General features: G+C 33.5%; 2 protein-coding genes across 6 annotated transcripts; both read left to right on the forward strand.

Annotated features, from left to right (window-relative positions):
• The first annotated feature begins 6,877 nt into the window (after window positions 1-6,877).
• On the forward strand, window positions 6,878-8,742 carry LOC144559849 (putative E3 ubiquitin-protein ligase HIP1). Of its 2 annotated transcripts, XM_078309000.1 has the most exons (4): window positions 6,878-7,109; window positions 7,605-7,676; window positions 7,779-7,910; window positions 8,194-8,742. In XM_078309000.1, exons 1-4 carry the CDS (start codon window positions 6,903-6,905, stop codon window positions 8,338-8,340), a joined length of 558 nt encoding a protein of 185 aa, XP_078165126.1. In that variant the 5' UTR covers window positions 6,878-6,902; the 3' UTR covers window positions 8,341-8,742. The 2 variants fall into 2 exon arrangements, with proteins under 2 accessions (XP_078165126.1, XP_078165127.1); XM_078309001.1 differs by lacking the exon at window positions 7,605-7,676 and having other exon boundaries at window positions 8,194-8,741.
• A 4,711-nt stretch (window positions 8,743-13,453) lies between these two features.
• On the forward strand, window positions 13,454-23,061 carry LOC144559847 (uncharacterized). Of its 4 annotated transcripts, none has more exons than XM_078308998.1 (4): window positions 13,454-14,430; window positions 14,942-15,010; window positions 22,366-22,497; window positions 22,756-23,061. In XM_078308998.1, the coding sequence occupies exons 1-4, from the start codon at window positions 13,480-13,482 to the stop codon at window positions 22,891-22,893; spliced, it is 1,290 nt and encodes a 429-aa protein (XP_078165124.1). In that variant the 5' UTR covers window positions 13,454-13,479; the 3' UTR covers window positions 22,894-23,061. The 4 variants fall into 4 exon arrangements, with proteins under 4 accessions (XP_078165124.1, XP_078165122.1, XP_078165123.1 ...); XM_078308996.1 differs by lacking the exon at window positions 22,366-22,497 and adding an exon at window positions 15,105-15,236 and having other exon boundaries at window positions 13,455-14,430; XM_078308997.1 differs by lacking the exon at window positions 14,942-15,010 and adding an exon at window positions 22,196-22,264 and having other exon boundaries at window positions 13,455-14,430.
• The last annotated feature ends 664 nt before the right edge of the window (window positions 23,062-23,725 follow it).

The following is a 23,725-nucleotide window of genomic DNA, read 5'->3' on the forward strand; positions in this document are numbered from 1 at the left end:
GGAACTTACGAGGCAGAAAGCTCTCTTAGAAGAGCATGTCAAAGCAAACACAACATACCAAATGTTGAATGTGCTTGGAGATAGTCGTTCTGAAGAGGAAAATCCGTGTACTTTGAACATGATACACATTCTAGCATGAATCTGCTTTCGACATACCAAATTTTGAATAACAAACTTTGAACAAGATACGCATTCTAGCATTTTTTTTCAATTTATAATTTATATATATAAGTCTGCATAAAAATCCGTATATGCGGCTGTATACTTTATATGCGGTATGTAGTGGCATTCCGCATACCGCATGGAAACCACTTTTTATTACACTAATTCTATGTTTGAATCGCTAAAAAATAGAGCTATTCTTCATGTTAGCGTTGTTCTTACTAAACCCCTCCAAAAGATAAAATAACACTAACCATGAATTAGCCCTCTTCTTGCTATTCCTAAAATTGCATCTCAATAAAGTTGAATTTGTATATTTATTTCAATCAATTAATTATAAGTCTTCCTTTTTTTTTCTGCCTAATTGGAGAATTAAACCATATTTAAGCAATTTATTTTTATTATTTTTCTCATTTAATATTCTTCATTTTATTTTTTAAGAATTAATGATAAATTTAATTGATCGGGACCAACTTGTCCACGGCATATATATAAATCGGTCCTACTTGATACAATTAAGCTAAGGTCAATTCTAAGTTAATTTGGCTCAAGAAATTAAGTATAACACATGCATGATGTGTTTTTTTTTTTAATTTGCATTAAGCATTATACAAGTTCCTTTCAAAATAGATTGCATTAATTTAACGTAAAATAGTTATGGCATTTAAAAATTAAAATAGTTCTTATTCAAAACCCGAACAAGGACTCTATCATATATATGTGATATATAGTTTGAGGATTTAATTGGCATCTCATATTATCTTTGACGATAATTAAAATGAATTTATCTAATTATTTTCACTAGGCAGAGCATCCGATTTGAGCCATCTATTTCAATTGTTTTCTTCTGTTTGGCAACATTGAAATTTTGTAGGAATGAGAATTTTTAATATGGGAATGAAAATATTAATTTGTGAATTCTCAAAGACTTTTACTTATGAAAAATTTAAAATATAGTTGTTCGACTAATAATGAGAAATTTATTGGAAAATTGTTTGTTTTTTTAATAAATGTAATGCTAAAATCAAACTATATATATTAAGTGTGTTGATAATGATCACTAATTCAGATTAATATATTTGTGCATATCATTAAGGAACTTAAATCAAAATTAACTTAATCCATCTCAAATTAAATGTTACTAGATAGTACATGTATGCTTTGTTAGCTTGGTTTTTGCTTGTTCTTGTAATTGGAAAAAAAAAAAAAGGATGCGCCAAGTGTAGGTCAAGCTGTGAACCCCCTAAAATCCAGTAGACTTGAAACAAGTATCTCTATTTTTTGCTAAAAGTATTGTATATTAGATTATTATTGTTGGCATCTTTGACTTTCATTTGTGCTTGAGAAACCTGGAGGGATTATCTCTCTTCTTGATGAGTGTTGGTACGTAATTCTTAAAATTAAATCCTCAATAATCCTTTTTTTTTCCTTTACTAAAAGCATTAGACTTTGGGTTTAATTGGGTTTTATATCTTTAGAAAATAAGTAAATTTTTAATAATTAGAAATAGAATGACAACAACATATGCTGATGTAAGTGAATATGATAATGTTACCCGTAGCAATCTTGTAATGTATAAATAGCATAATTAGGTTTGGTTTACACTTAATTTTTGAGGCAATTTATTTATGTAGCAGTTATTTAATTTATTACAGTTTGTAATTTATGGAGTTTGTAACTTTGTAAAAGAATATCAATGTATATACACACACATGATGACACTTTTTATTTATGTTATTTGATATCATGTTGTATGTCGATATTTAATTGTTGTAAGATATTTGATATTAGATTCAAATCAAACTATTATTTGATATCATTGGTACTTAAAAATACAGAATCATCACATTATCAAATTATTATCAGCGATCAAGATTCAAAGTAATTAAAAATACAAAATTAAATAAATTTTCTATTGGGATCTCTCAATTTTTGAATAATTATTATTTTTATTGGTACTATTTTTATAAAAAAATATGTTTTTTCTCATATAATATGTCATGTTGCAACGCACGGGCATAATACTAGTATTTTCTAACAAGTACTGGTTCATGCTTTAGGTTTTACTTAGTCATTTTTATAAAATATAGTTTGCAGCTATTTTGACCTTTTAGATTTTCTAGCAAGTACTGATTCATGCTTTAGGTTTTACTTAGACATTTTTTATAAAAATGATTTTACTTAGTCGTTTAATGCTTTATGTTTTATGAATGTAAAGGACATGAAGATAGATATCAACTATACCATATCTTTGTAATAATGGTTTCTTTGAATGAAATCGGTAAGTCTATGACCTCATTTCAGTATTTAATTTACTTTCGAGTGCGTTTGGATCACTTGAAGTTAGCATTCGGAGTTACTGTATTTTTTGTTTCTCTATTATATGCAGTGTAATAAAATGTAGTTTTGTGCAGTGCATATGGGACTGCATATGTACATGTGGTCGTAGATCACATAAAATATGCCTATGCGGACCGCATATACAGTCTAGGCTAAAAACGGATTCAAAAAATATTCAAAACCCATTACCGGATCCATTATTTGAGTCCGCAGATCCCAAAATATCGAGAACACATTATATGAGTCTCGGACCCGGATCCGTTAAAGTTTCCAGCGCCTCTCTTGCTTCTTTTATAGCACTCCAGTGCTTTTCTAACATATAATTTGACATTGTAGAACTAAATGATTGAGTTACAAACCGGCTGGAAGAGGTAGACTGCTGCTGGGCTTTGTTAAATGCCGTTGCACAGTTAGGCTTTAAATTGGCTGCTTGCATTGTTCTCTACATAAATGCACATTAATACAAGGGCTCCATCTAGACTGCTTTAAACAATAAATGGGCCAACAACATACCAAATATTGAATGTGCTTGGAGATAGTCGATATGAACAGGAAAATCCGCGTACTTTGAACATGATACACATTCCAGCATGAATCTACTTTTGACATACCAAATTTTGAACAACAAATTACTTTGAACAGGATATGCATTCTAGCATTTTTCAATTTAAAATTCGTATATATAAGTCCGTATAAAAATTCGCATATGCGGCTGCATACTGTATATGCGGTATGCAGTGACATTCCGCATACCGCATGAAGACCACATTTTATTACACTGATTCTATGTTTGAATCGCTAAAAACTAGAGCTATTCTTCAAGTTAACATTGTTCTTACTAAACCTCTCCAAAAGATAAAATAATACTAACCAGGATTAGCCCTCTTCTTGCTATTCCTAAAATTGCATCTCAAAAAAGTTGAATTTGTATATTTGTTTCAATCAATTTATTATAAGTCTTCCTATTTTTTTTCTGCCTAATTGGAGAATTAAACCATATTTAAGCAATTTATTTTTATTATTTTCTCATTTATTATTCTTCGTTTTATTTTTTAAGAATGTTAATTTTAATTGATCGGGACCAACTTGTCCACGGCATATATATAAATCAGTCCTACTTGATACAATTAAGCTGAGGTCACTTCTAAGTTAATTTGGCTCAAGAAATTAAGTATAACACATGATTTTTTTTTTTAAATTAGCATTAAGCTTTATACAAGTTCCTTTCAAAATAGATTGCATTAATTTAACGTAAAATAGTTATGACATTTAAAAATTAAAATAGTTCTTATTCAAAACCTGAACAAGGACTCTATCATATATGGAAGCAGCTAACAGTCTCCGGTCCTCAATTCCCCAAAAATCCCCGGACTTTTACATTAATTCTATAAACAAGTTCATTAGATCATGTAATACTATGAAAACAATCATATAAACAAGTTCAATTGATGTTCTACAGATGAAACCGCGTGGTCCTAAATGAAAATGCGTGAAAGCTGTTAAAAACGTGTGACAACTGTTGAAAACGCGTGACAGCTGTTAGGGACCACCTTCTGCGAACATACACATAGTATCCTGTGAACATACACATATTATCCTGTGAAGATACATATTGTGCTTGAAATTACGGCAGTTGAAATTATGGCAGTTGAAAGTGTGTCGGAACTAAGCTAAAAAGGGAAGGCTTTTATACACGAAGATTTTTGGGTAACTGTAGCCCGGGACGTTACCTTTTCTCATCATATATATATGTGATATATTGTTTTGAGGATTTAATTGACATCTCATATTATCTTTGACGATAATTAAAATGCATTCGTCTAATTATTTTCACTAGGCACATCATCCGACTTTAGCCATCTATTTCAATTGTTTCTTCTATTCGGCAACATTAAAATTTTGTAGGAATGAGAATTTTTAATATGGGAATGGAAATATTAATTTGTGAATTCCCAAATACTTTTATTCATGGAATATTTAAAATATAGGTGTTCGGCAAATAATGAGAAATTTGTTGGAAAGTTGTTTGTTTTTTTAATAAACGTAATGCTAAAATCAAACTATATATATTAAGTGTGTTGATATTGATCACTAATTCAGATTAATATATTTGTGTATATCATTAAGGAACTTAACTCAAAATTAACTTAATCCATATCAAATTAAATGTTACTAGTTTAATTATGCTTGTTTATCAATTTCTTGTATTATTAAATTAAGTTGCATTATGTTAGTTTAATTATTTTTGTTTAATTAATATGCTTTCTTTAATTAAAATTTTGTCTTTGTTTAATTATGTTTGATGTTACGTGTATGATAAAAAAAATTCCCATGAAGTATGTATAAAATTTTGTCTTCATTGATTTATCATAAAAGTTAACGTGCATGTTAACTTTGTTCAATTAAAATTTTGGCAGCTTTACCATTTGAAAAAAAAAAAACGGAAGCCTAAGTTAATGATTTTTTTCTACGAAATACAAGACAAAAAGTAGGAAGAAAATTCATATAAGATTGCAATTAAAAATTTAAACTTGACCTCCGAACAAGTTTTATGGAAAATATTCTTGAGATTCTAATTTTTCCAAAAAATTTCATGGGTATTGCACTATTGCTCCTACCGAACAGGCCTTAATTTAGAATGAGATCTTGTTTTACACCAAACAACCAAAGGTCACGCAGTATTACTTTAGAAAGATAGCTTGCAATATGAATTAACTATATATGTATGTATACCTGTTTTCTTTTTATGAAAATTTCTAAAATAAAAGAGGTAGAATTAGGAAACAACAATGCATAATAAAAGTTAATATTTTTTTAGTATTGACTTTAAATTATTTTAACCGAAATATGCAGATCTAATTTTTTACTGTAATATATTTGTCATGCAATTTGATATATTAGTAAACTTGACAAAAGGATAATGTCATTATGGACATCATGTAAACTTGACATGTAAATATTAAATCATTATTTACTATGATGCGAAAATAATAATTTCTCATCCATATTATTAATAATTAATATATTTTTAGATGGAAAATAGTTTCTTTTTGAGTAAAAAAAAAAGTAACAACAACATATATATTAGCGCATAAAAATAAAAATAAAAATAAAAAAGTTAAAACAGAACAAAGCCTTCTAATCTTCTATATAGCAAATAAGGAAAGCAGATGTTGCCAAATTTAAAATAGTTGTTTCGGCAAACTATTTGTTGGGTTTAAATTTAGATATGGTAAATTTGGGTAGAAATATTTGAGGGAGCCGCCTTGTCTCGCTCTATATATATAAATACTCTCTATGAGTATACCAAATCACTCGTATCTTTCTCTCTCCCAAGCAATCTAATTTCTGCTCAATTCTCCCAAGCAAAGAGGCCAGCTTAGCTTTTGATTTCAAATCGAGTACTTCTCTTATATATATTTATATATTTTACTTTGTTGTCTCGGAGTGGTTTTTTTTTTTTTTTTTTTATTAAAGCTTGCAGGTCATGTTTGGTTGTGGACTAAAGTTAATAAGGTCTAACTTGGTTATTCCAATTTAGGTCGATCTAAATTATTTATGTTTGGTTGATATCCAGGTATCTACGTATATGTCAGGGGTGCTAACAAATGTTATTGATGATTAAAAACATCTGTTATTGATGATTTAAAAATTAGAGGTGCAAAGAAATATATGCATTTGAAATATCATCTAACAATAAATATAAAACACAATATTTTTTTTTTCCTTTATCAATTTAACACCAATACCATAAATTTTATCAGGGCAAAACTGAAGCTAACATGAAACGAGAACTTCCAAGTACATCTTCAGTAGACGAGTCTCAGAGAAATGTTAGGAGGGTTGTACCCAGACAAAGGGTTGTTTCCTTGGAGCAGCCTCATGTGAACTTTCCACCAGGGGTTCAGTCTAAGGCCCCAAATCTGCATGCTGATTATCAGAACACTACATCAGTTTCTGGTGAGATCATTTCTAGCTCCTCAGATATACCACAAGGCCTTCAGGCATTGGCTGAATCCACATCCCCCCATGCGTGTGCACACTGTAGGGGCCTTGTGTCAGCTCCAGATGGAAGAGGTAATTCTTTATCCTCAGAGGTACCACCACCTTCCTCCAATCCATTGGATCCATCTACATCCCCAAATCTCAGGAGCAACATACCTGCTTCTGAAGAGAGGAGTACTGTTTTGCTTCGAAGTATGTCTCCAGTAAACGAGCCTCAGAGACATCTTAGGGTTCGCAATCCCTTTGCTCGATCTACGGCCCGACATTTTCGTGTATTCACTATGCGGACTATGCGGGAGAGACAGATGGTTGTTTCCTTGGAGCAGCCTCATGACTTTCAGCCAGGGGTTCAGTCTGTGGCGCCACCACCTGCCTCCAATCCATTGGTCCCGTCTATGGCCTCACAACTCAGGAGCCGCTATAACCTTATCCCTGCGGGTCCATCTTTGATCGCCAGAACAAACTACAGAAGGGCTATTCTTACACGTGCAGCATCTCTAGTTGGCACCCGTTCATTGGTTCGAATTGCAGTATCACATCACAGTGAACAACCTCAGAACCGCACATCTCACGGTCAAACTAGCAACCATTTGCAATATCAGGTACTTCTATTTCTCCCATCAATAACATTATTTTTCACCAGTAGAAAATGGGATGGAGATGATTGATGCAAGTACACAATAACTAAAACAGGATTTAAGTTTCAAATTACAGTTTTGTATCGTTAGATTATAACACAAGTAGTCCTGACTTTCGTTTTGAAGTTTTAGTGCTAATATTGTGGATTTTAATATATGGGAAAATACTTAGCACTGGCAATTGATGCTTACACATGTTGGAGATTTTGAAATTATTCGTGCACCCGGTACTGAAGAAAAGTTTATTTAACACTCTTATACTCAAATTAGCATAAAACTTAAATGTACACAATACTACCTAAACAAGTACTCCAGCATTCCCCTTGATTTGTTACCTTTTGGAGATAATTTAACCCCTCGCAAGCAATAAAAATATGTACAAAAAATAGAGAAGCACTAGCATTAAACAATGTTCCTTGGATAACTGTTTTCAGCATGGTTTTCTTCTGTAAATTTCAGAACCCTCAGATTACACAAGCTTTTCTCAGGCACCGCGATATGCATATGGACATCAACAGCTTGAGCTATGAGGTCTTTCTTTCCCCCACCCAAGCCCCCATCCACTAACAAAAATCAGCAAAAAGAAATATAAACCACTTAAAAGAATAATTATTGAATATTGTTTTTTTATAGGAACTGCTTGAATTGGAAGAAAGGATTGGGAAAGTCAACACAGGGATCAAAACATCCGAGCTCTCCAAATTTGTGAAAGAAGTAATCTGTTGTGGGGAGCAGGACGAGGAAGAGCGATGCGTCATCTGCCTGGTATTATGATTCTCTCTCTCTCTCTCTCTCTCTCTATATATATATATATATATCAGTCTGTTAGATACCATTGTTAGCAAATTGGTACAACCAGAACCGTAATTGATGGGTAAGCTTTTGACTGTGTTTGTTTCATGGAAAAGAATCCAACTTAAGTGGTTGAACCATGTATTTCCATAAAAAATAAAAGTCAATTCAAATTACCTGGAATGGTCAAAAATGTGGAGAGTCTAGACGGCAACTATACCTCATAAATCTAATTAAATATTTAAAATTTTGGCAGGAACAATATGCTGACGCTGATGTAAAGGGACAACTGATGTGTGGCCATGAGTACCACTTCTCTTGCATTGGCAAGTGGATGGAGGAGCAAGCTGTATGTCCCATCTGTAAACAGAGAGCTGCTCAGTTTGAACAATATAACTGTTGATGCATACTTTTCTTTCATTTTATTTTTATCCTAAAGAAAACATCATGTTCTTTTCGCTGTAAGAATTTTTTTTAAAGAAATTTGAAGTAGACATGTTTAAACATATTTTTCTTATTTAAAGAATATTGGGGATTTGTTTTGAAGTGCACATAGTTAAGGCAAGCCTTGAGTACCCACTTGTATCATTGTATTGCTTCAATATTTCAGTGAAGAAAACCACTCCAAATAATTTCAATTTAATTAAAAAAAAATTGAAAGCCAAGATAGTACCTTCTGTTGTATAATACTTCAATATCTTGATATAAGATATTGACATCGGTACACATGCCCGACATGGCAGCACTGACATCCCATACGACCCCAACCATTTTCCAGAAATTGCTGATTCAGATTGCATTCAATGATAAAAAAAAAAAAAAAAAAAAACAGCAGTTGTTCAGCTTAGATAATTAATACATAACTATATTTTGATTGAATCTAGAGATTCAGCCAAACATTAAGCATTTCATTGAAGGGCGCCTTTACCTTGTTACACTACAGAAGTTATTTGTTGGTTATGAATATGATATTGTGGACATTTGTTAAGGGATTTAGTATGATTTGATTTCAAGTAAATTGGTTTATCCAAGGATGTACTTACAAAAGGATCAAGTCCATGTCAATAACTATTTCAAAAGAGGGAGACAAATCCAGCTCCTCAGCATTCCATGTAAGGAAAGTTGTTCACTGTCATGAGATCTCAGACCTTCTTAGTTCCGTGATCTGATATTTGTTTCAGTTCAGGCAATCTTTGATCTGATTTCATTTTATACCAAGCGGTTGTATTTGTATGATCTTGCTCAATCTTCAATTAACTGCACTTTGATCGAGCGAGTTTATCAGAATGTGTATTTCTAACTGTTCCTTTTAACATAAAACATTGTTGGAGTTGGTGGATCAGATAAGAAACAACATCGTTACAGTACTTTACAAGAAGAATAATGAACTTTCCATGTTGCAATCTGGACCACAAAGACAAATACAGTGGGGAATTAAGTTACTGGTACGAGACATGGCAAACACAGTGGGCAATTTACCTACTGGTGTGAGACCCGGTACCAGCGACCGGATACAGTGGGGAATTTAGCTCCTTGTACGAGAAATGGCAAACACAATGATGAATTTACTTACTGGTACATCCGGTACCAGCGACCGGTACCAGCAGCATTGACAGGACAGAGGGGACCTTAGCAGTTCATTTTCTTTTTACTTTTTATTTAACAATATGTATTTTCTTTTCTTTTATTTTCTTTTCTAGTTTTCTTTTCTTTTGACAACTCAATATCCATGAATTGAACTTGTGTTTATGTTTTGGTTATAAGTCTCTTGTAACAGTTTAATGAAATCAAATGGGAGCTTTGACCCCTATTTTTACTCAAAAAAAATTGTTCCTTTTAACATTAATATCCCCTGAGACATCATTGAATCATATTGTTTAGGGAAAAAAATCGAAGTACGAACAACAGAAGTCGGAACAAACAGAAAATAAGTAAAGAAAATATAAGATCGCCTTATTTTTTGTATAATATGTTCACCACTAAAATTTCTTATCCTTCTTTATTTACTTTACGGCCATGATTATGTATAGGAAAACCAAATATTAAATTTATCAACATAAAAAAATAAATTAGCAGTAAAACATATATATTTTTTTTATAAATAATAGATAAATTTGTGATGAAGTTGTGAACTTATTTTAGAATGTTTATATAAAAACATGTATAAATTTAATTCATTTATTAATCAGGTTTAAAAATTAGCAGAAAATAAATTCCATAAACTAATTTTTAGATAGGGAACGACTAATAGTATCCCCATTCAGTCCCTTATCTGTCCCCCGCGCTAAAAGATAAAAAAAAAAGTACAACGAGGGGACCACTAACTGACCCGCACGTGGTAACTACTGCCAATGAGTAGGGTTAACGCGATTTTATTCATCGTCAAAATGTATAGTATTCATACCTACAAATTTATAGTATTCATACTTATTATCTATAATATTTGTCATATGTAAACACAAATTGGAGGGGACCAATAACGACCAAGGAGACCGCTGACGACCTCTGACAGCCTGGATTGGAGATCGCAACCGTCTGAAAGCGACATTTGCCAAAATTGGGGACCACTACAGCGAATCTATACAATGAAGTATTCATATATAACTAATGAAGTATTCATATCTAAATAATGAAGTATTCATATCTAAATAATGAAATATTCATATGTTAACAACATGAAGTATTCATATCTAACTAATGAAGTATTCATATCTAAATAATGAAATATTCATATGTTAACAACATGAAGTATTCATATCTAACTAATGAAGTATTCATATATATAAGTATTCATATCTAATTAATGAAGTATTTATATATATAAGCATTCATATCTAACTAATGAAATATTCACACTTGACACTAACAAATATTCGCATCTAACACTAACAATATTCACACCTGCCCAGATTGGGGACTAGGAAGTATTCCCAATAGCCTAGTAATATATAAAGTATTCACATCTGACACTAACAATATTCATACTGAAAGATTACGAAGTATTCATACGTGTACGAAATAATTTATACAATTCAAAATCAGACACCTCTTCCAAGACACATATTCAATTCACTTAAAAAGTTTTTTTTTATAGTAAATATATTGTGTTCATATCTAACTAATGAAGTATTTACAACTAATTAATGTAAATATGAAGTATTCAAATCTAACAACATGAAGTATGCATATCTAACTAATGAAGTATTTATATCTAACTAATGAAGTATTCATATGTTGCACTCTGACAACCTTCGATGGGCTAGCATGGACCCCCTCCAACGGTGCACCACGCTCTCCCCGTCGAATCTCGACGGTGCACCACTCTCTCCTCGTCGGATCTCGACAGTGCACCACGCTCTCCAGGTAGATCGGATCTGGGAAGTCTGAGGTTGATCCAGGCATAGAGAGAGAGGAAGGGGGGTCGAGCGGGCTAACGATGGGAGAGGTCTTGGCGCGAGAGAGAGGAGAGGTGGTGGTACAGTGGCGTGCTGATGCGAGAGAAGAGAGGCAATGACTCCGAAACGCTGAGAGAGAGAGAGAAGGGAGAGAATTAGGTGGGTGGCCTGGAACGTTGATTGAGAGAGTGACGGGAGGAAAAATCACAAGAGATAAGGGAGGCTGGATCGGGGAAGAGAATCACAAAGGCGGAGAATAGAGTGTAATGGACGCTTTTAGTTATTGTTGCTACAGGAGTCGTTGACTGGATAGGGGGACACTTAGGAGACGAGAGCTGGGGGGACAATATAATTACTCTTTTAGATATTATATAGTAAAATGAAAAGATGTACAAATTTATTCCATAAACTTGTTTTTAGATTAGCAGCAAGTGAATAGAGTAATATACCGAGTTAGAGTATTAATTATACCCGTTAAGGGTATACCCTACCCTACCCGCCCGTGCCTGCCGCCCGGGGTACCCGTGTCCGAGCCCGGGTACGCGGGTACGGGCAAAAAACGAACCGGACTGGTTTTTTTGGACAAATACCCGACCATACCCTATCCGACCATACCTGTACCCGACCTTACCCGTACCCGACTTTACCCTACCCGGGTACCCGTCTACCCTTACCCGTACCCGTACCCTTATACCCAACCCAATAATTCAAACCCCAAATTCAAATTCCCCCCCCCCCAAATTAAATTAAATTTCTGTTTTTAAAATTATGTTTTTTAATTTCTGTTTTTAAAATTCTGTTTTTATTTCTGTTTTTTAATTTCTATTTTTTAATTTCTGTGTTTTAATTTCTGTTTTTTAATTTCTGTTTTTAAAATTCTGTTTTTAAAATTTTGTTTTTATTTCTGTTTTTAAAATTATGTTTTTAATTTCTGTTTTGTAATTTCTGTTTTGTAATTTCTGTTTTGTAATTTCTATTTTTAAAATTCTGTTTTAATTTCTGTTTTTTAATTTCTATTTTTTTATTTCTGTTTTTTTATTTATATTTATATTTATATTTTATTATTTTAAAGTAAAAAAAAAACATAACAAAAACAGAAAAAAAAAAATAACACGAAAAAAAACGGAAAAAAAAAAACGAAAACAAAAAAACCAGAAAAAAAACAGCAAAAAAAATAAAAAATACCCGTACCCGGACCGCCCTACCCGTCAAGGGTACACGGGTACGGGTATAGGACGGGTAGGGTATGGTTTTTGAAAAAAATACCCGACATACCCGTACCCGTCATACCCGTACCCGAGACGTACCCGTACCCGTGCCCGGGTATACCCGGGGTACCCTTACCCGCCCGACCATTAATACACTATACCGAGTATTATATACTGTAGATGAACAGTACCCACGGATCAAAGATTAGATATATAGATAGATTTGATGCATAAAGATAACAGCTTGGTTGTTTACTTTATTGTGAACTATTTGCTAATTCTACTCAAATATAGCTTATCTATATTTGCATCCAACAAATAAGGAAATCAGATGCTGCGCTATATTTGAATCCAACAAATTAATAAGGAAATCAGATGTTGCCCAAATTTAAAATAGTTGCTTCGGCAAATATAGATATGCTAAATTTGGAGGAGCCGACTTCTCTCCTCTATAAATACTCTCTATGAGTAATAGCACTAAACTACTCCGTATCTTTCTCTCTTCTCTCATAAGGAATTCGTCCAAAAAATTCAATTTCTGCTCGAGTTCTGTTCCCAACTTGAGCGATTTCATCCGACGTTCAATTCTTCCAAGCAAAGAGGCCGGTTTAGCTTTTGATTTCAAATCGAGGTACTTCTCTCATATATATTATTTATTTATGTTTTGTTCAGTACGTAGCTAAGCTTTTTCGGTAGTTGTGATATGATCTTTAACAAGAAAATTAAGAATTTGACGAATTAATTATTCTAATAGTTTTATTTTGTTATTTAAATTTTAAAACTTCTGTTATTGACGATTTAAAAAATTAGAGGTGCAAAGAAATGCATGCATTTGAAATATCATCTAACAATAAATATAAAACACAATAATTTTTTTTTTCCATTATCAATTTAACATCAATACCATAAATTTTATCATGGCAAAACTGAAGCTCTAACATGAAACGACAACTTCCAAGTACATCTTCAGTAGAAGAGCCTCAGAGAAATGTTAGGAGGGCTGTTTCCTTGGAGCAGCCTAATGTGAACTTTCCACCAGGGGTTCAGTCTGTGGCCCCAAATCTGCATGCCGACCATCAGAGCACTACATCAGTTTATGGTGCGAGCATTTCTAGTTCCTCAGATACACCACAAGGCCTTCAGGCGTTGGCTGGATCCACATCCCCTCATGCATGTGTACAATGTGAGGGGCTTATATCCTCAGAGGTACCACCACCTGCCTCTGATCCATTGGTTCCATCTACATCCACAAATCTCAGAAGCAACATACCTGCTTCAGAAGAGAGGAATAATGTTTCGCTTCCAAGTACGTCTCCAGTAGACGAGCCTCAGAGACATGTTAGGAGTCGCAATCCCTTTGCTCGGTCTACAGCCCGACATTTTCGTGTATTAACTCAGCAGGAGAGACAGAGGGATGTTTCCTTGGAGCAGCCTCATGGCATTCAGCCAGGGATTCAGTCTGTGGCCCCAAATCTGCATGCCGGCCATCAGAGCCCTACATCAGTTCCCGGTGAGAGCATTTCTGGCTCCTCAGATGCCGCACACAACCTTCACCCATTTGATGGATCTGTAGCCCCTCGTGTGTTTGCACAACATGAGAGTCTTATATCTGCTCCAGATGAAATGGGTATTTCTTTGTCCTCAGAGGTACCACCACCTACCTTTGATCCATTGGTTCCATCTACGGCCCCACAACCCTGGAGCCGCTTTGGCCTTATCCCTCCTAGTCAAGTGTGGATCAGCGGAATACACTACTCAAGGGTTATACTTAGACCTGTAGCACATCCAGTTGGCTCCCTTTCATTGGATGGAATTGCAGTATCACATCTCAGTGAACAACCTCAGAACCGCACATCTCAGGGTCAAACTAGCAACCAGTCGCAATATCAGGTACTTCTATTTCTCCCATCAATAACATTATTTTTCTATAGTAGAAAATGGGATGGAGATGGTTGATGCAAGTACACAATAACTAAAACATGATTTAAGTTTGAAATTACAGTTTTGCATCGTTAGGTTATAACACAAAGGAGTCCTGACTTTCGTTTTGAAGTTTTAGTGCTAATATTGTGGCTTCCAATATTTTGGAAAATACTTAACACCGGCAATTGATGCTTGCACATGTCAGAGATTTTGAAATTATTTGTTCACCCGCTACAGAAGAAAACTTTATTTAACATTCTCTTATACTCAAATTAGCATAAAACTTAAATCTACACAATAGTACCTAAACAAGTACTCCAGCATCCCCCTTGTTCTCCTTGATTTGTTACCTTTTGGAGATAATTTAACCCTTCCTTTGCAATCAATACAAATATGTACAAAAAATAGAGAAGTACTAGCATTAAACAATGTTCCTTGGATAACTGTTTTCAGCATAATTTCCTTCTGTGAATTTCAGAACCCTCAGATTATACCAGCTGTACAGCACCGCAATATGCGTATGGACATCAACCGCATGAGCTACGAGGTATCTCCCCCCCCCCCCCCCCAACAAAAAAAAAGAACAAAAAGGAAAACAAGCCACCAAAAAAAATAATTATTGATATTGGTATTTATTATAGGAACTGCTTGCCTTGGAAGAAAGGATTGGGAAAGTCAACACAGGTGTCAAAACATCTGAGCTCTCCAAATTTGTGAAAAAAAAAATCTGTTGTGGGGAGCAGGACGAGGCAGACCAATGCGTCATCTGCCAGGTTTCATGATTCTCTGTCTCTTTATATTAATATGTTAGACACCATTGTTAGCAAAATTGGTACAACTAGAATTGTAATTTATGCATAAGCTTTTGACTGTGTTTTGTTTATAGAATGAATCCAATTTAAGTGGTTCAACCGTGTATTTCCATAGAAAAAGAAGTCAATTCCAAATGGGTCTGGAATGGGCAAAAATATGGAGACAAGACGGAAAGTATACCTCATAAATCTAATAAAAGATTAAAATTTTTGGCAGGAACAATATGCTGACACTGATGTAAAGGGACAACTGAAGTGTGGCCATGAGTACCACTTTTCTTGCATTGGCAAGTGGATGGAGGAGCAAGCTGTATGTGCCATTTGTAGACAGAGAGCTGCTCACTTTGAACAATAAAACTGTTGATGCATATTTTTCTTTCATTTTATTATTATCCTGAAGAAAACATTTTGTTCTTTTTCGCTGTAAGATTTTTTTGTAAAAAAATTTGAAGTAGACATATTTAAACATATTTTTCTTATTTAAACAATATTGGGGATTTGTTTTGAAGTGCACATAGTTAAGGCAAGCCTTGAGTACCCACTTGTATCATTGTATTGATTCAGCCAAACATTAAGCATTTCATTGAAGGGCGCCTTTACCTTGTTACACTACAGAAGTTATTTGTTGGTTATGAATATGATATTGTGGACATTTGTTAAGGGATTTAGTATGATTTTATTTCAAGTAAATTGGTTTATCCAATGATGTACTTACAAAAGGATCAAGTCCATGTCAATAACTATTTCAAAAGAGGGAGACAAATCCAGCTCCTCAGCATTCCATGTAGAGAAATATGTTCACTGTCATGAGATCTCAGACAATCTTAGTTCTGTGATCTGATATTTGTTTCAGTTCAGGAAATCTTCAATCTGATTTCATTTTATACCTAGAATCATAATTGATGGATAAGCTTTTGACTGTGTCTGGTTTATAGAATGAATCCAAGTTAAGTGGTTCAACCGTGTATTTCCATAAAAAAAAAGGTCAATTTCAAATGGTCTGGAATGGGCAAAAAAGTGGAGTGAAGACGGACACTATATCTCATAAATCTAATTAAAGATCTAAACTTTTGACAAGAACATATGATGAGCTGATGATAAAAGGACAACTGAAGTGCGGCCATGTGTACCACTTCTCTTGCATTAGCTAGTGGATGGAGGAGCAAGCTAGCTGTATATGTGTCCCATTTGTAGACACAGAGCAGCTCAGTTTGAACAAGCAAAAAAAAATTTAGTAAGCATCTCAGAAAAATTAGAATTAACTAATTACCACTGTTCAAGCTATATTTCAAACCTACCATTCACGCGGATCCAGTCGGCGCACAAAATTAAATTGGTGCGCAGACTAGGAACGCGCACCAATTCGGTGCACCTACTGGATATGCGGACGATTTTTTTTCCATGTTTTGTAATAAATTCAGTACAAATGAATTGTGAACCTCAATAATGGTGCACATCATATCTGTCAAATAGATGATATACAATTCGGTGTGAACACATGCACCTCGGTAATCGGAACAAAAGAAAAAAAACCCTATCGTGCATACTTCCAAAAAATGAATGAATTGTATATGAAATATTTATTGCAAAACAGGAAAAAAAAAAAAAAAAAACTTTGGTGCGCATCCCCAGTCTACGCACCATTTCAATTTGGTACACCGACTGAATATATAGGTGGCATAATTTTAAATATGACTGATTGGATGATAATCATTTAATTCTAATTTTCTGAGGTGGTAACTAAAAGAATTTCAGTTTGAACAATAAAGCTATTGATTCATATTTTTTTCTTTCCTTTTTTTTATTTATTTTGAAGTAGACATATTTAAACATTGTAACTTCTCAATTCTCACCCATATTATTATTATTATTAACTGATCTATTTTTACATAGAAAATATTTTGGCGCATAAAAATAAGTGACAACAACTTTGCACAAAGTTAAAACAGAACAAATTAATTAATTAAGTCTTCCATATAGCAAATAAGGAAATCATGATGTTGTACAAATTTAAATTAGTTGCTTCAGCAAACTATTTGTTGGATGCAAATATAAATAGGTTATATTTGCCGATTTTTTTATATATATCCAAAACTTCAATCAAATTACAAAAAATAACTGAAGAACCGTTCAAATTCGATTTTTACCCAATCCGGTTATCCAATAACCGGATTTTATAGAAATGTCCGGTTAACCACTCCCCGGATTCAAAATGCACAAATCCGGTTAATGGTTAACCGGATTTGTGCATTTTGCCTTTTCTTTTTTTTTTCTTTTTTTTGAAAACAGAAATTTTTTTTTTTTATTTTTTGTATTAAAATATTAGAAATATTGAATATATTTCTTTGAAAACAGATATAATACAATATAATTTGATTTATTAGAAAGACTGCAACAAATAACCCGGATCAATATTTTTCAGATCCGATTTTTCGCGGCTGTAAGAAAAATTAATATATTTCTTTATGTGTTATTGGAAAAAAATAAAAATAATTAGATTCTGAGTTATTGATCCCGGTTCAAAAGTCACTTCTAAGTAATTCAGAAAATATTGTGACCTTTCTAGTACATTTAATTAATAAAAAGTTGTATCTATTTTTGAAAAAAATCAAAAACTTTAATTTATTTAATTATTGTTTTTCAAAAAGAATTCTCAAAATAGATACAACTTTTTATTAATTAAATGTACTAGAAAGGTCACAATATTTTCTGGATTACCTAGAAGTGACTTTTGAACCGGGATCAATAACTCGGAATCTAATTATTTTTATTTTTTTCCAATAACACATAAAGAAATATATTAATTTTTCTTACAGTCGCGAAAAATTAGATCTGAAAAATATTGATCCGGGTTATTTGTTGCAGTCTTTCTAATAAATCAAATTATATTGTATTATATCTGTTTTCAAAGAAATATATTCAATATTTCTAATATTTTAATACAAAAAATAAAAAAAATAAAAAATTTCTGTTTTCAAAAAAAAAAAAAAGGCAAAATGCACAAATCCGGTTAACCATTAACCGGATTTGTGCATTTTGAGTCCGGGGAGTGGTTAACCGGACATTTCTATAAATTCCGGTTATTGGATAACCGGATTGGGTAAAAATCGAATTTCAACGGTACTTCGGTTATTTTTTGTAATTTGATTGAAGTTTTGGATATATATAAAAAAATCGGTTATATTTGAGTAGAATTAGCAAATAGCGCACACAACAATAAACATCATTTTTTTAGCACTGGTCGCCTAGTAATAAAAAGAATAAAAACTAGATTATTTCACTTTAATTAAGGAAAGAGGAAAGATGCAGAAAAAATGAAAACGAAAAAAATAGACTATGATAAACTATTTTTTTTCATTTTAATTTTAGATTAACGGATTAGATTAAGATGGCTTCTATTTTCATAGCAGTTTTGTCTTTCTTGAAAACCTTCCTATTTTTTTACTTCTAATTAAAATATGTTAGAATAAGAAAAGTTAATAACTATTTAAAAGTTGAGATAAATAGTGCCATGTTGAGAACATATTTTTTTCATTACTTGAAGCATGTAATGCTTGAAAACAAAAAATTGATTATTTGCCAATTTCAACATCTTATTACCTTTTTTGTCCGAATTTTTCTTTTCTAATATAGTAATATAGAGTATAATGTTTCTTTTTATTAAAAAGAAACAAAATAAATAAAAATATAGATATATGTGATTTTTCAAGTACTTTTAAATTCTTCTCACAAAAATACTTAAGAGCTCAAACTTTATATTCATAAAAAGACTGCTCCAAAAGTCTAAACTATTAAATTAATGAATTAAATTTGTACATATTTTTTTATTTTACTATATAATATATATAAATGAGTTTATGGAATTTATTAGCTGCTAATTTATATAAGCATTACTCTGTCTACTTGCTGCTAATCTAAATATGAGTTTATGGAATAAATTTGTACATCTTTCCATTTTACTATATAATATATAAAAATTAGTTTATGGGATTTGATTGCTGCTAATATATAAATCTAATTAATTAATGAATTAAATTTGTACATGTAAACTTGACATATAAATAGTAAATCATTATTTACTATAATGCGAAAATAATAATTTCTCATCCATATTATTAGTAACTAATATATTTTTAGATGGAAAATAGTTTCTGTTTATGTAAAAATAAAAGTAACAACAGCATATATATTAGCGAATAAAAATAAAAAATGAAAAAAAAGTTAAAACAGAACAAAGCCTTCTATAGAGCAAATAAGGAAATCAGATGTTGCCCAAATTTAAAATAGTTACTTCGACAAATTTAGATATTCTAAATTTGGATATGCTAAATTTGGAAAGAATTAGAGGAACCGACTTCTCGTCTCTATAAATGCGCCGAGTAATAGCACTGATTAAACCACTCCGTATCTTTCTCTCACAAGAAAAGGAAAAGTGGGGTTTCACGGGAGAAATTGAGCGATTTCATCTGACGTTCAATTCTCCCAAGCGCGGGTTTAGCTTTGATTTCAAATCGAGGTACCTCTCTCTCTCTCTCTCAAATCGAGCACTAATTAAACCACTCCGTATATATTTTGTTCTCGGAGTCATTTCTACAAGGGCTTATTGAATGCTCAATACCCAAAAGAAAAGGAAAGGGCAAAAAAAATGTAAAAAAGAAGAGGTCACCAGTTGAAACCGAAGAATCAACCAGAAACCCAAAAGAAAGATTATAAAGTAGACTGCAAACTATACATCGAAGTATCATCATCCTATTCCAATTGAGAACCAGATGCTATGTTCTGTCAGTACTTCTCTTGAGATGTCAATTTCATTTTTCTGCTCTTCCACAAATATGTGTTTGCACCTTTCTCTCCGTAGCACAAATCAAAGTGTGATTTGCACCTCTTAAACTGTTTCCTTGAGTGAAATAAGTGCACTGTGCCAATTGAGCTATTTTTCTTTGTGGTTGCCTTCTTACCAGTAGAGTGAATTCACAATTTTCGAATAAGTGTTGACTTTCAGGGTTTTTCAAAAAGAATTTGACGAATTAATTATTTTCATAGTTTTATTTTGTTATTTTAATTTTAAAACATCTGTTATTGACGATTTAAAAATTAGAGGTGCAAAGAAATGAATGCATTTGAAATATCATCTAACACTAAATATAAAGCACAATATTTTTTTCCATTATCAATTTAACATCAATACTATAAATTTTATAAACTTTAACAGGGTAAAACTGAAGATCTAACATGAAACGAGAACTTCCAAGTACATCTTCAGTAGACGAGGATCAGAGAAATGTTAGGAGCCGCAGTCCCTTTACTCCGTCTATGCCCAGAGAGAGGGTTGTTTCCTTGGACCAACCTCATGTGAACTTACAGCCACGGCTTCAGTTCATGGCCCCAAATCTGCTTACCGACCATCAGAGCCCTACATCAACTTCTGGTGAGAGCATATCTCAGGTCATGGCCCCAAATCTGCTTGTCGACTATCAGAGCCCTACATTAGTTTCTGGTGAGAGCATATCTCAGGTCATGGCCCCAAATCTGCTTGCCGATAAACAGAGCCCTACATCAGTTTCTGGTGAGAGCATATCTCAGGTCATGGCCCCAAATCTGCTTGCCGACAATCAGAGCCCTACATCAGTTTCTGATGAGAGCATATCTCAGTTCATGGCCCCAAATCTGCTTACCGACCATCCGAGCCCTACATCAGTTTCTGGTGAGAGCATATCTCGGGTCATGGCTCCAAATCTGCTTGTTGACCATCAGAGCTCTACATCAATTTCTGATGAGAGCATATCTCAGTTCATGGCCCCAAATCTGCTTACCGACCATCCGAGCCCTACATCAGCTTCCGGTGAGAGCATATCTCAGGTCATGGCCCCAAATCTACTTGCTGACCATCAGAGCCCTACATCAATTTTTGATGAGAACATATCTCAGGTCATGGCCAGCATATCTCAGTTCTTGGTCCCAAATCTGCTTGTCGACCATCAGAGCCCTACAGCAGTTTCTGGTGAACGCATATCTCAGTTCATGGCCCCAAATCTGCTTGCCGACTATCAGAGCCCTACATCAGTTTCTGGTGAGGGCATATCTCAGTTCATGGCCCTAAATCTGCTTGCCGACCATCAGAGCCCTACATCAATTTCTGGTGAGAACATATCTCAGGTCATGGCCAGCTTATCTCAGTTCTTCGCCGCAGATCTTCTTGCCGACCACCAGAGCCCTACATCAGTTTCTGATGAGAGCATATCTAGCTCCTCAGATACCTCACAAGGCCTTCAGGCATTGGCTGGATCTACATCCCCTCGTATCTGTGAACATTGTGGGGGGCTTATGTCAGCTTCAGAAGATAGGAGTGTTTCTCTACCAAGTACATCTCCAGTAGACGGGCCTCAGGTACTTCTATTACTCCTTTCAATAACATTGTTTTTCTCTAGTAGAAATGGGATTGTGATGGCTGATGTACGTAGTGCAAAATGATTGGAACATGATTCATGTTTGGAATTATGATCATATATTCATTACCCTTTTTGTACCGTGCGGGTTTTATACAAATAGTCCAAACTTTCGTTTTGAAGTTTCAATGCTGATATTGTGGCTTCCAATATATCGGAAAATACTTAGCACTGGCAATTGATGCTTGCACATGTCAGAGATCTTTGAAATTATTCTTGCACTAAAGACCGAATAAAAGTTTATCTAACATTCTCTTATACTCAAATTAGCATAAAAGTTAACCGTACACAACACTACCTAAACAAGTACTCCAGCTTCCCCTTTTTCCTTGATTTGCTTCCTTTTTGAGATAATTAATTCAACCCTTCATTTGAAAGGAAAAAAAATTATATACAAAAAATAGAAAAGTACTAGCATTAAACAGTGTTCCTTGGATAAAGGTTTTCAGCATGGTTTTCTTCTGTATATTTCAGAACCCTCAGATTATACAGGCTGTCAGGCACCGCGATATGGATATGGACATCAACAACTGGAGCTATGAGGTCTTTCCATGCATCCCGCTTTCAAAAAAAATAGCAAAAAAAAATATAAACAACTTAAAATAATAATTATTGAATATTGTTTTTTTTATATATATATATAGGAACTGCTTGAATTGGAAGAAAGGATTGGGAAAGTCAACACAGGAATCAAAACATCCGAGCTTTCCAAATTTTTGAAAACAGTTATCTTTTCTGGGGAGCAGGACGAGGCAGAGCGATGCGTTATCTGCCAGGTATCATGATTCTCTTTGTCTCTTTATATTAATATGTCAGACACCATTGTTAGCAAAATTGGTACAACTAGAATTGTAATTGATGCATAAGCTTTTGACTGTGTTTTGTTTATAGAATGAATCCAATTTAAGTGGTTCAACCGTGTATTTCCATAGAAAAAGAAGTCAATTCCAAATGGGTCTGAAATGGGCAAAAATATGGAGACAAGACGGAAAGTATACCTCATAAATCTAATAAAAGATTAAAATTTTTGGCAGGAACAATATGCTGACGCTGATGTAAAGGGACAACTGAAGTGTGGCCATGAGTACCACTTCTCTTGCATTGGCAAGTGGATGGAGGAGCAAGCTGTATGTGCCATTTGTAGACAGAGAGCTACTCACTTTGAACAATAAAACTGTTGATGCATATTTTTCTTTCATTTTATTGTTATCCTGAAGAAAACATATTGTTCTTTTTCGCTGTAAGATTTTTTTGTAAAAAAATTTGAAGTAGACATATTTTTCTTATTTAAACAATATTGGGGATTTGTTTTGAAGTGCACATAGTTAAGGCAAGCCTTGAGTACCCACTTGTATCATTGTATTGATTCAGCCAAACATTAAGCATTTCATTGAAGGGCGCCTTTACCTTGTTACACTACAGATGTTATTTGTTGGTTATGAATATGATATTGTGGACATTTGTTAAGGGATTTAGTATGATTTTATTTCAAGTAAATTGGTTGATCCAATGATGTACTTACAAATGGATCAAGTCCATGTCAATAACTATTTCAAAAGAGGGAGACAAATCCAGCTCCTCAGCATTCCATGTAGAGAAATTTGTTCATTGTCATGAGATCTCAGACAATCTTAGTTCTGTGATCTGATATTTGTTTCAGTTCAGGAAATCTTCGATCTGATTTCATTTTATACCAAGCAGTTGTATTTGTATGATCTTGCTCAATCTTTAATTAACCGCACTTTGATCGAGCGAGTTTATCAGAATGTGTATTTCTAATTGTTCCTTTTAACATAAAACATTGTTGGAGTTGGTCGATCAGATAAGAACACAACATCGTTGCAGTACTTTACAAGAAGAATAATGAAATTTCCATGTTGCAAATGTGGACCACAAAGACAAATACAGTGGGGAATTAAGTTACTGGTACGAGACATGGCAAACACAGTGGGAAATTTACCTACTGTTACAAGACGCGGTACCAGCGACTGGATACAGTGGGGA

The sequence above is a fragment of the Carex rostrata genome, chromosome 9 (assembly GCF_964058835.1).
Source record: "Carex rostrata chromosome 9, lpCarRost1.2, whole genome shotgun sequence".
Lineage (NCBI taxonomy): Eukaryota > Viridiplantae > Streptophyta > Magnoliopsida > Poales > Cyperaceae > Carex > Carex rostrata.